The sequence below is a fragment of the Neolamprologus brichardi genome, chromosome 13 (genome assembly GCF_056152115.1).
Source record: "Neolamprologus brichardi isolate AB-2024 chromosome 13, ASM5615211v1, whole genome shotgun sequence".
NCBI classification, from domain to species: Eukaryota; Metazoa; Chordata; class Actinopteri; order Cichliformes; family Cichlidae; genus Neolamprologus; species Neolamprologus brichardi.
The window spans coordinates 14653361-14667032 of record NC_142116.1 but is presented as its reverse complement, the minus strand read 5'-3'; the positions used below and the strand labels follow the sequence as shown (position 1 = coordinate 14667032).

At 38.0% G+C, this 13672-nt stretch overlaps 1 protein-coding gene across 1 annotated transcript in view; it reads left to right on the top strand.

The window, feature by feature from the left end:
- The first annotated feature begins 1876 nt into the window (after positions 1–1876).
- The window catches only part of spock2 (SPARC (osteonectin), cwcv and kazal like domains proteoglycan 2), a 37874-nt gene continuing 26078 nt past the window's right edge, over positions 1877–13672 (top strand). Inside the window, exon 1 of the mRNA XM_006783818.3 lies at positions 1877–2241. Coding sequence (XP_006783881.1) covers positions 2053–2241 — 189 coding nt within the window. The 5' untranslated portion in view covers positions 1877–2052. The remainder of the gene's footprint in view (positions 2242–13672) is intronic.

The window sequence follows — 13672 nt, the reverse complement described above, 5'->3', positions numbered from 1 at the left end:
TAAGAAACTGGCGCTGCTACACTGTTTACACTGGCTGCCCTTTACTTTAAGAACTGGTTTTAATATTCAACTTATTATTTTAAAAAACATTCATGGCCTGGCTGCCTGAGATCTTCCCAGAAACCTGTTTACTTTTCCCATCACGCTCACACTTAAAGAGAAAAGGCGATCGAGCATTTGCTGTTAGGGCTCTTCAGCTGTGAAATGACCTGCCCAAGGAAGTCCAACTCGCTTCCTCAGTGTCTTCATCAGTGCTAATTTATAGCACTTGGTAGCGCTTTTATTATAGATTTTATATCTTTGACATTCTTAGCTTATCTCCATTTCATTCTTTAAACTTTTACATTTTATGTTAAATTTATTATTTCCTATGGAGTCACATTATATTTTATTGTCTCTTGCACTTGAGTCTGGTGTGGTTTTTTATAATTGATATGGAAAATTGTTTTTATAATTTATTCCTAGGGGGCTTTTAAAAAAAATTACGTTTATTGTTTGTTTATTGCGTGTTTTTTCGAGAAGCACTTTGTAAATGCTAAGTGCTATACAAATAAATTTTATTTTATTATCTTTATGGTTCATTGATTTTTTAAGGGTCTGTTTGGGCAGTATCACACCTAAATTGTTTTAAATTTTCATAAAAGCTGCTGGACCATGAAACCAAATGATAATTTCTAAATACTTGTGTTATTCTTCTGAAAATACTTACATTTACTATTTTATATTAAATAGATGATTAGATTTTGTCTATATGCAATTGGATCCGAACTTTATATTATATGTCATATCGTACTGTATTTATTATAAAGTCTCAACTTTGTAAACAAATGTACTCTTGAACTGAGTGAGTGCAGGCACTTACTAGATAATTAAATGAATTATGCGGAGCAGATTCATAGCCTTACTTTCAACAACTACAACAAATGCAACAGCCACAGTAATTGATTATGTATTATAAATAATAACTACACGGTCTCTCTTGGAATAGATATCTTAATCTCAAGGACACTATTTTGGATGAATATATCTGGATGAATAAAAGATAACTAACAAGATAAGTATAAATAAAAAGAAAAATCCAGTCACTTTAGAAAAAAAAAAAAAGGGGGGGGGGGGGTAAAGTGAATCGCCTAATAGGTGCTGTTGATACCTGAAAAGTTTGATTAATTTTAAATTAATAAATTGTAAAAAAAACAAAAAACAAAAAAAACCAAAAATATCCCTGCCAAGTGATTAATCTCCATGACAACCAAGAGAGAGCCGCATTCATTGATGAAAGTCGTGTGATATGATTGAAGCCTCTGGAAAAAGCTCTAAGTGGACCCAATTGGTATTCTTTTTCCAAACTAACATGGCTAAGTACATTTGCATAGCTCTTTTGTAGATAAAGGGTCGCAAAGGGTTTCCCTGTTGCAGTGAAATTTTAATGAAAAAGACATCTTACCGTGCTGCAGCAGAACTGCTGGCTGAGTGTGTGTCAGAGTGGGCTATTTACTGACTGAAGGCTTTTTTAAACATAGACATGAGCTGGAATGATCAGGAAATCCAATCTACGACTATCCCGATGCCAAAATTTCTCAAATAAAAACTAAAACCTGTCTAATCCCAGCCTTTCAGGTGGAAGGTTTTACTTATCTCATCAGAAATAAAGGTGATCTAAATATGTTTCCCCTCACAATCCTAAAAGAATTAAATGAGGAGTTAATAATACATTATTATAGCCTTTATTTAGCCTGCCCCACAAACCAAACAAAAGTGTCCCACCTGAAAAAGCCCAGAGCGGAGAGGAGTCAATGAATGGCGTCACGTGACATTTGAATTCGTTGCTTGTAAACACCAACAGCACCCAGGAAGATGCAAATAAATGTGTGGCGTGTTCACGGAAACACACCCTGAAAATCTTTCTCTCCCTCCCTCTCCTTTTCTCTCTCTCTCCTCGAGCAGAAGGCGCATCCTATAGGCTAATCAGGTGGTACTTTCAGTCCAGCCTCGGTATCCTCCTCCTGCTGCCGACAGTCGGTGTGCGCGAGGTGTTTTTGTTTGTCCGCTACCATGGTGGGAAATACGGATATCGTGTGCCTTCTCGTCCCGCTGGTGATGCTGGCGGGGTCAACCCTCCAAACCGAAGTGAAGAGCGTCAAAGAGGCGGAAAAGACGGGGAATTTCATGGAAGACGAGCAGTGGCTGTCCACCATTTCACAGTACAGCCGCAAGATCAAGCACTGGAATCGCTTCAGAGATGTAAGTGTTGATTGGGAGATCCGCTGTAATGCGGTATGAGATGCGCTGATGGGGAAACACGCACTCCACATTTCGGAAGTGTAGCCTAATAGTTATTATCACACACTTTCGAAGCGGGTTAAAGCACAGAAACTTGGTGCTGGTAGTTTTAACACATAACACGTTTCAAAATGTGAAAAAACATAGAAAATTAAGCACCATAAGAGCTATTTTACACAGAAGGGCTTTTATAGTAGAATGAAATGGGAAATACATATAAGTGACAGAACATGGTATTGTGTATTATATTGAATTCGGGTGATTTTATAACTATTGATTCAGTAAACTTCCACAATAGAACCCAAGAAAAAAAAGCCACATTTGCAAGCACAGTCCATAGTGTATCGACTGCTGTTCTTCCTACTTTTCGCTTATGAGCCCTTTGCTCATTCTAAGCAATTAAGTTTCAGCCCCACTTGCACAGAGGCATAAACCTATTCCATCACACTGACCTGACTACTGGTTGCCCCAGATGTGCTACCAGACGTGTTCGAAGAGATTTCACAAACAAGGGAATTTAGCAATTAGAGCAGAGCCAGTGATTGATTGATGAGCATTTTCACCTACTAAACACACTAAACTGGGCTGCAGGGATTGATTAAAGCTCTCAGAGCACTGTGATATATTGCCGTGTCTGGGGCTGCATAGCCATAGTTTTGCCTTCCTTTGCTTCTCTGTGAAATAATTAGTAATGATCCCAACAGGATTTGGGCAATAGTGCAGTTGGATTAGGTTCCATATGACTCCTGTTAATTGGGTTTTAATTGATCCTATGTGGTAACTGCACTGAATGATAGGTATCATTATTGGATCTGAAATGTGAGCGGTTTGCTTCAGCTTGAGCATCTATTGTGAGAACAATGGCTTATCTGTTCTGGAAGAAAAGATGAGCCTTTCGAAGTAATAACCTTTCCCGATGAGATTGCGGTGTCATTTCTGATCCTCCTCCTTAAAACACGGGTCGTGGTCCCCGGAGAGGACGTGAACGTGTGTGAAAACTGTCAGCATCCCCTCTCGGGGACGGATTAGTTTGACTGTGATTACTTAAAGAGTGTGTCCTCTGGAACTGTACTTAGGGAAGTAATGAAATTGTGGGCATGGAAAGATTAAGTCAGAATTATGGTGGGATTATAACTCACTGGTCGTGGCTCCATATTTGATGCAGAATGTTTGTTACAGCAGCGATGTCATTATGAATTCGGCACTTCGTGATTAGCTATACAGAAACATCACTTTTCACAAACATGACAGGAATGTGACGAGTATCCCAAGATATAAACAGTTTGCTTCACGATAGAGCTTCTAATATAAAGATGTCACTTTCTCTGCTCCCCCTTTTCCCTTAATTTAACATCAAAGCTGCTGTGCAACACAAACGGCCCCTACTTTTACACACTGAATCTCTTTCATGATCATTATTCTCGAAGGTGATTGTCTCAGTGTGTTAGTGCATATGCGTGCATGCATACAGGCATACAGATGTGCTCTTGATTTTGGGAAGTCTTAACGCCCGTGTGCATGGCGGTGTCTTTGTTAATGATGATGATGACAGGAGAAAACATCAGAGGAAGTAACCAGTGAACATCCAGAGGGAATCGCCAGTAGAAACTGCTTTGATTTCAGCTTGCTGCTGTAGCAACTGCAGTCTCTGGATGAAGCACGTATCACTGGGAATTTGATGACTCTATCCACTCACAAGTCTTGCTTCAGGGTGTGGGAATAAATGGAAAATTCTTTTATTAGGGTTTCTCAGTAATTAAAACTGTAAACGTTCACAGCTGAAATACAAATTTCGCAACCAAATAGTGCTGGGGGTTTTTCTTAATAGTTGCCCCATGATGGTCTTTGAGTTAAAAAAAAGACAAAAACTGGAGCAGTTCAGTCCCTGGGAATATTTTGGTTAGTGTATAAATGACTGCCAATGACACAGTTATAGGTATTGAGATTACGCAAATTCACTTGCACAGTCCTCCGAGAGCCAAATGCTAAATATTAATCCAACGCTGGAAAGCAATAATCAAAGCAGCACAACATGAAAGAGGAGCTCTTCCACTCTTGCTTTGGCATGTACGGAAATGCACACAGATGCACACCAAACCTCCCCCCACGAAAACACACTGGATACATAGGCTGCAGAAAATGCACCGTAAATATTTTATATTTATTCTTTTGCAGGTTTTTAAAAGCAGGATCAGGATAAGAGGCTCTTTCACTTCCAATACAAACGGCTCCCACACTTCAATCTATTTGGCATCCGAGGCAGATAGATTTAACAGATACAGTCAACAAATAATAGAATGGGATACCTTCAATCCTTTAATCTGACAGGTGCACTCAACATTTCATTCCACTAATGCACCAAATCCTGGAAAAAACTATAAGACAAACATGGGAACAGGGAAGACAATCATGGTAACTGGGTGCAGATTTGTTACATTACCTCAAACATGAACAACTTTTGTCAATTTTTCGATTTTTATGAAGAATTGGTCACTTTTTAGCTTAAATGACAATCAATTAAGGGTTACACTGACATTTTTTACATTTTTATATCAGACAAAGACAACTCGAGTAAATATTAAAGGCAATTTTTAAGGGAAAAAAGTTATCCAAACATAATCCTACCAAAGTAATTGCCCCATCTTGTTACACTATTAATTAACTGGGATTAACCACATATTGAAAGCTGAGTTCAAGTTCGCTCACCACACCCAGGCTTGATTACTGTCAGACCTGTTCAATTAAGAAATACCCTAAATAGAACTTGTTGGACAAAGTGAAGCAGACTAAAATCAACATGTACATGCTACAATCTAAAGAATCTCCAGAACAGGTGAGAAACAAGTCACTGACATCAGTCCGTGTGGAAATGGTTGCATAGCCATTTCTAAGGCTTTGGGACTCCACCGAACACAGTCACAGCCATTATACACAAATGGGGAGAACTTGGAACGGCGGTGAACCTTGCCAGGAGTCGCCGTCCAACCTAAATCACTCCAAGAGTACATCAACCACTTATCCAGAAGGTCACAAAAGAACTCAGAACATCTAAAGAAATGCAGGACTCACTTGTCTCAGTCAAGGTCAGAGTTCATGATTCAACAATAAGATAGAGACTGGGCAAACATCCATGGGAGATTTTCAAGGAGAAAACCACTGCTGATGAAAAAGATTGCAAAGACTCATCTCGCATTTTACAAAAAACATCTTGATGATACCCAAGACTTTGGGGGAAATATTCTATGAACTGACATGACGAAAGCTGGAACCTTTTTGGAAGGGTTGAGTCCCGTTACATCTGGCATAAAACTAAAACAGCATCTTATAAAAAGAGCATCATACCAACAGTCAAACATGATAGTGGTAATGTGATGGTCTGGGGCTGCTTTGCTGTTTCAGGATGACTGATGGAACCAAGAAATTTGCTTTCTTCCACAAAAATCCTGAAGAAGAATGTCGGACCATCAATCTGTCCCCTGAATCTCAAACACATTCGGGTTATGTAGCAGGAAAGTGATCTAGAACACACCAGTAAGTCCACCTCTGAATGGCTTAAAAAAACAAAAAACAAATGAAGGTTATGGAGTGACTGAGTCAAAGTCTGATCTGATCTTTGGCGTGACCTTGAACAAGCCATTTATATTTGAAAATCCTCCAGTGTGGCTGAATTAAAACAACACTGCAAAGAAGAGTGGGCCAAAATCCCTCCGCAGTGATGTGAAAGACTCATTGGCAGCTATCACAAACACATGATTGCAGTTCTTCTTGCCAAGGATGGCACAATCAGTTATTAGGTTTAGCGCGCATTTACTTTTTTCACACAGGGCCAAGCAGGTTTGAATAGCTTTTATCTCTTAATGAATGAAATAATCATCTAAAAAAAATCATTTTAACTCAGGTTATCTTTTTCAAAGACTAAAATTTCTTTGATGATCTAAAACATTTAAATCTGATAAATATCCCCCAAGGAAAGATCAGGAAAGGGCCAAATACGTTTTCACAGCACTATGTATAGACAGTGTACTACATGATGGGAGTCTGCTGTAATTTTGTGCATTGCAGATCCACTTTTATGTTATAAAAGCAGATCAACAGTAGATTCCATTTTATTCTCAACTTACCTTGTAAAAAATAATAGCGTCCATGAAATCACACGGGCATGAAATTGTTCTGGTCCTTTATTTCTGTTGAAGTAATATGACCATATATATGTATCTAGAAATTGATGATAATAAAGAGTCAGCAATTCAACTTCATACCGAAGGATGCTCTTTATTGTTAGCCTCAGTCAAACATGGCAGCATGTACTTGTCAGAAATAGCTCAGTGTTTAAAACTGGATTTTTCAGTGTACTGTATATATTTTTTGTGCTTTCCCCCTTCCTATCCTGCACTGTCTGTGCCATAAATCCTTATCTTAAAAACATGCACGTCTCCAGTCAAGCATTTCAGGACCACCCAGTAGCAATCTTGCCTGCACCTGTTATCCATTCACTTCATTTTTAATGAACAGAAACTCGTCGGCCTGCACAAAAACATCAGATCCCTCGTCGATGTCAGTGAATTAAATATGCAGAATGGTGGAAGCACTTGGAGTAGACTCTGACAGTTCTTATTGAGATGTGATGTTGTATTCTTTTGCTCCAAAACACTAGCAGGTTTACCTTTACTACCTGTTCTCACCTGTCTGTTTTTAGTCTCTCGTGACATTTATCTGGCTACAGTGCAGCAGAACTGTGGGCGCACTCTCAGTTGCTTCTTTTATTATTTCACCATGGCATACAGAAATGATTGTGGATAAATCGTCTGTAAAGCTGGAGCCAAACTCTCCATTAAAGGCTATCCAGACGAACAGTAAATTATCATCACTAGCCCGACGCTCAGTCTGTTATTCCCACTGCACATGCTGTCTGATGTTAAAATAGACTGCTACTGATGCATTAATGCTATGAATGATGATAGCGGCTTATCAGAAAACCATTAATCTATCTAGTCATGCTTTGTTCTGGCATGAGTCGGTGCTTATCGCTCACCAGATTCTCCTCGAGGCTGTAAGCATCCAAAGCTCTGAGGCAACGCACACGGAGTGCATCTTGATCGCCTCCAACTGTTTTGGGAGAGAGGGTCTGCTTGTTCAGAGTTTAGATAGAGTACTGGTGCACTGTGGGGTGTCTTGGCTGGTTACCAGAGGCCTAGGTGGGCAGTAATTGAGTAGAAGAAGAAAAAAAAAGAAATAGCCTTTCATCGTGCCAGGCTACAGCTGCTTCCTACAGTGGTACAATAGCCACAGCTGAAGGGAACAGGTGTCACAAAGACAAATTTGCTAAAGAGTTAAGAGGGTGATTAATTTCAATTTTCTTGGAAGATTCAGTTGTTTACAAAATGGAATAAGTGCATCACAATTCAGAAGTCTTCATACAGGTGTGACTAATGCCTGCTTAACAACACTTGGGGCTTTAAAACAGCCATTTTCCTTCCAGTTGCCAGCAATCCCTGCCTGCCTCGATTTCTAAGTGACCTTCTACTGCATTTCCCACACCTACTTTGGAAGTCTGTTTGCCAAATTTCCTGCGGAAACACCTAATATCCCAAAAACTACCAATAAAGAGCTCTTTATGGGATACTGCCAGTTTCCTAAAGGTAGACGACAAAGTTAGTAAAGATCCCATTTACTGTTTTTTGGAGTTGTTTGGTTTTTCTCTGAGGTGATTTAAGTTGTGATTTGGTTAGACTTAAAATATCAACCACGCATGATTATGCATGGTTAGAGGTGATATGTTGTTAGGGGCAGCGTAGGGTCTCCCAAGCCAAATTGTTCCTGGGGGTGAGAAGACAGACAAGAGTGATGATATCATAGAAAATAGAGGTACATGGCTACTCTGCCAGGAAATAGTTACTTGGGGCCAACCCTGCAGCCATGCCTGGCCACAAGGAGGTCTGGGCATCTCTTTTTATACTGTTGCCCCCTTGACCCACACCTGGATAGAGCAAGATGGATGGATGGATTATCAACTGAAAAACACTCTAAATTAATTCTAATTGCATATCAGTATGACGTGTTTATGTGAATTCTGGTGCAAAACAACGTTCTATATATATATTTGTTTCATGAATCTCATTCGAAAAAGAACAGTGCAGCAATCTAAGACCCAGTGAGCCTTTTGAGGTTCTTTACAGCAGGTTCAGTAAATCTAACTTTGCCCCTTTTAAAGCTAACAATAACTTTAAGTGCCAGTAGCTGTCTCCACAGTAAATGCAGTTGGTCTTGAGCCAGGCTGATTCACAGCCAGTGTGAGATCAGGCCCTGTGGGTACAGGAGCGGATACCAAGGATTTTGATTAGCGCTGTGGAGAAATTGTTAGAAGTGGTTAGAAATAACTACGTATCCAGATGTTTTAGCACCTGGGAAACCCTGAGAGGAAAAACTGTTTGTTGTAATCAAACTGAGAAAAACATAAACACACACGCAAATATGTCATGTGCACATATAAATCCAGTGTATGGAGCTGTGATTCTTGTTTTGAAAGGAGGTTAGCGAGTCTGGTCCTTCAGATTTAAGTTTTAATTGATAAAGCAGTGTTCATAACACTGCTGTCTTTAAAACTAAAAACACATGAGCAAAAGAGCTTTGATGAGTCAAATATACACTCATAAGATTAGTTAATTTCCCACCTTATGACAACTGTATGGGCTGGGTATGTTTTTTTTTTTTAAAATAAAAGCTGTTTAATTGTATTTAAGCACTAATTTTTTGAATACTGAGAAAGTACTGTGGTTATTTAAGTCACTGAACAGGACCTTTTTTTATATGGATACAAATAATGTGGCTTGCTGTGAGGTTAATTGTATTAAGAGACTGATCGAAAAGTCTGAGGTCAGGTTTTGTTTTTTGGTTTTTTTACTGAGGGAAAGACTATATAATTTTGGCTAGGAATTATGAGCAGGTATTTGTATCAATATGACAAACCAAGCTGACTAGCTTTAACTGAAAAATTAGCTTTCCACCCTCTTGAGCCCGGTATAGTACTGGAGTTCTGTCAGGACAAGCAAGGCAAGCTGTGCTTGCCCAGTGGAATCTAAAGACTGACAATAATTCAAACATAACAAAGTGAAACAATCCCTCTGCTTTTATCTGAAACTGTGTTTTATCATAAAGCTTACCTCTTTGCATTCATCCTTTACATTACTGTGATCATGTTGCCACAACTGTCTATTGTCACAGGAAGCAGGTTTGACATTGATTCCAATGAAATCGTAGGGTGTCTTTCATGGTCATTTCAGTTTCTCATTAACAGAGGCATGAGCTTGCCAAGCTGAGAGCTTCTTTCTTGTTGTTTGTGCATAGTCTGTGAAGTCAGAATAAAGCTGCCACTGTCTATGCTTTCACTGCATTGAGATCAGTTACTATATGTACGTTTGTGGAAACAGAGGTAGCATTAGTAAGTAAACTACCTTCTGTGGTTATCTTGCCAACAAATGTGATGTAGAGGAGATGGAGTGTAATAATTCTTTTAGCGCATTAGCAAAGAAAGCTTCAGTGATGGAGAAAAGAAATTGAATCTAATTTAATAAAACATGCAAGTTAAAGTCAACCATCACTTTTAAATTAGCAACTCTTAGAAGTAACTTGGTAGAATGAGCGTACAAACTAACCAGCTGTTTCGCCAACACACCGCCTTCATTTTTCTGAATATTCTTAATCCCCCTGAAGATATAAACACTTAACCATGTCCCGCAGCCCCGAAGTCTTGTATTTCAGCTGTCCTTTTATTTATTATGAATATATTTATTACACTTTTCAAAGTCAAGGCCTGTTTTTCTGTCCTGTTTTTCAGAGATATGTAATCCTTGCATGGTAGCTAATAAAGAAATGTGATTTTATAGAATAGGGTGCATTACTAGGAATTAAACAGAAAAGTATTTAAAAGTAGCTCAATAAAAAAGATTAGTAATCTTCAGCATTAATATTGGCAAAAATAACATCATTTGGGAAGGTACTTTTATTTGTTATCATTATTTTGATCATTTATGTGCAGTTTGACAAGAATAGAGTTTAGATGTGATTTTTTATAGTGTTTATTATTATTATTATTATTATTATTATTATTATTATTATTATTATTATTATTATTATTATTATTGGCAAAAGGAATGGTTTAAAAAATCTCCACCACTTTTCAACTAATAGTAAATATTTAGTAATATATTAAATATTTATTTAACTATAAAAGTAATAACATTTTACAGTTTTTGTGCAGAAAGGTGAAGACATCCAGGAAGAGTGCAGCAAATTGCAGAAGACTGTCAGCATAGATTAAACAATAAAAGTCAAGCAGGGCAAACTGGTATGTTTTAATTAGGCCCAGTTTTTTCTTGATAAACAATGAACAAAGCAGTATGGTCATTTCTGGCTCCAAAAAACAATATGACAGTGGTTGTGTTGCCAGACATGATGCCTCCAAACTGTAGTCGACAAACTACTGGCTGATGGTGGGCTACGTCCACCTTTAATATAGAGACTATGAGTACTTGACATTTCATAATTTGTTATTTTTGTGCAGATTAAGTTTCCAAGCAGTATTGTACTTACGTAAGATGACATCAGCTTAACTGAGCAGTGAGTCACCAAGTGGACATTATTTATGTGAGAAATTAAGGACCTATCGCTTCACAACCAACTAAAAATGAACTTGATTTTGACTGATTGGGTCTGTGTTAATTCTATGCTTTAGATAAGTCATAACCCTACGTCGTAACATGATGTGTACCTCCCGAGAAATGCAGCAACATCGCTGTTGAAACAGTCCACATGGGCGTAACTTGCACATAGATTCACCCCAAAATTCAGGTTAGTCTCTGGTGGAAATTAAGAATTTTGGGGGGCTTCTGAATATCTTGATCTGTCTGCCTGACAGTATTTGAAACACCAAAAAGAAGAGCTCGTTTGTCACAAGACCCATTTGTTTCAAGATAACATTTCAGCAAAGGGAACTTCAAGCAGACTTCAAGCTGAACCAAGGAAGCTTTGGTCCTAAAATTCTTATCTCTTACCTACTGATTATGAATATTTATATACTGACATTTCTTAACAGTATCCCAAACAAGGAAAAAGGAATATATGTATGAATTTAAAAAAATATATATGTATTTTAGTCAAAATAGGAATTTGTGAATTTTAGCAGGATCTAAGACTGAAATTAATAGACCCCCATATCTGCTTTTCCCATGAGATGAGCCAGGTTTCAGTCCTGTTGTGTTAACGTGGATGTGACTCTTGTCCGATTACACTGTTTTAGACTCCCCTGTCTCAGAACATCGGCCAATTCTTATCCCTTTTGAAACCCTTACCTAGGCAGCTTCATTGATTTTCCATTGTCGTATGAGCCTGTTTTTCAGTTGAGCTCTGTGTTTTCTGCAAAGTGTGAAGCTTCTTGCTGTGTGCACCAGATTCTCCTGTGAATTGCACACTGTTTTCTTATTCCCCACAGGGCCCTGAAAGGCACAAGGGCTGATTTTATTTATAGATAGTGAGTACAGGGCTGGCATGAGTGCACAGAGGTTTTGTGGACTAAGTGTGATTTTCATTTTGTTTGTTTTTTCATAACCAGATCTGTGCATGTCTGCATGCCTGTTGTGTATATGCTTCATGTATTGCCAAACAACATGGATGATTAGAACTGCATGAAAATGTCTTTTCTAATTCAATGTAGCCCGTCCTTTTAGTTTTGTTGGGGTTTTTTGTACATTTTAATGTGTATTCACTCAAATGGAAAAACCAATTTACCGTTTGTCTAATTAGATGCAGTTTTCAGTCAGGCTTTATATTTGACCTTTTATCCATTCTTTGCTCTCACAGTATTTCTGACGTCATTTGTCCCTACTTGAGCGTGAAGAGTGTCATTAGAGCCTTTCTTGAATGAGAATTATGTATAATGCACAATGACCATATTAGCGAAGTACCTCACTGTTTAGTGCAGATGTGAGTGAAGGCTTTTTATCCACCACTTGCAGAGTGAAGGTGATTACTCATTCAGGAAAAAGTAAGGAAGGGGGTCATGTCTGTTTATTCGAGGTAGAATCTTTCCACATCTGCCTATATTTTTTGTGCTTTTCTTTGATATTAGTTCTTTATAGACACAAATCTGTGCACCTTTACACTGCTCAAATGCTCGCACAGTAAACCGTAATGAAACGCACAAGAAAACCCTCAATGTTCTCCAGACTGAAACGACTTGACTCAAACCTCTCCAATCATTCTTTGTGTAGTGTTTTCTATTTGTGTCTTTTGGTTTGATGCCTCCCTCTTGTAAAATACATTTTTAAAATAGCACTAGTTCTGTTGGTGCTTCTCTAAACATCCAGAGACTTGCTCTACAAATGCAGGTTTCAATTTTGCATCTTCAAAACCATAAAAGCTTTAAAAAAAACCCACAGAAAATAATTAGAAAATTAGAAAAATTAGAAAATTAAAATAATAAACCATTTTGATTCACTGCTCTATAAGATCTGTTGTTATAAGACTGTCTGATTTTCAGTCCAGTCCATGGTAATTTGGCGTACCTCAGCCGTCTTTGAGAACAGCTTCTTCCATCTTCTCTGTATAGCTTTTTAGCCTTGCCACCTAATCTTTTGTCCTCAACTTGTCCAGTTTCCTTAAATCTTTTAACCCTTTAAACCCGGTCAGAGCGGGCACACTCCATTTTGCGTAACATGTCCGCCATGACCTGCCCGAAACCGGAAGTGATGTCATTTTGCAGAAAGTTAGTTTTTTACCATCAGGGCCTTATGAGCCTTGTGTTTTTAAAAGTTATGTTTGACTTTATGACTTTCTGTGTCGATTCTGGGATGCTTAGGACTCATATTGCACTGCTGGAAATAGTTTATTTTGATGCATATGCTGTTTTTTTTGCAAATTTGCATTGTAAGATTTATTTTCGTTTTTCCTGCAGTATATAAAAATTGGTGTATTTCAAAAATAAAACTATGAAGACACTTAAAATAAATTGCCTGTGGTGGGAAACCATTTTGTGCAACTTTTTTGTATTTACAGTTTTGAGGGATAAGCCTCTTAAATTTCTCTAACTAGAAATATATGTTAAAAAAACAAAAAACGATTTTCAATTTTTTTTGTAGTTTATTGCATTTTTTGCAATTTATGTAATTACTATGCACTTAATGCATACATATTATTAAATATGTATCATTTGGGCTTTAATGGTTGTATTGATGTATAGCGACTTGAAATGCTCCCAAAAATGGCTCCACAGCATGTAAAAATATAATATAAGCTCTGGCGGACTTGGTTCTATGCTAGGTCTTAAAGGGTTAAGGACACGCTGCACACCATGCTGAGATGTACCAGGTTTTCAGCTAACAGGTCAGTGTTAAGCAGC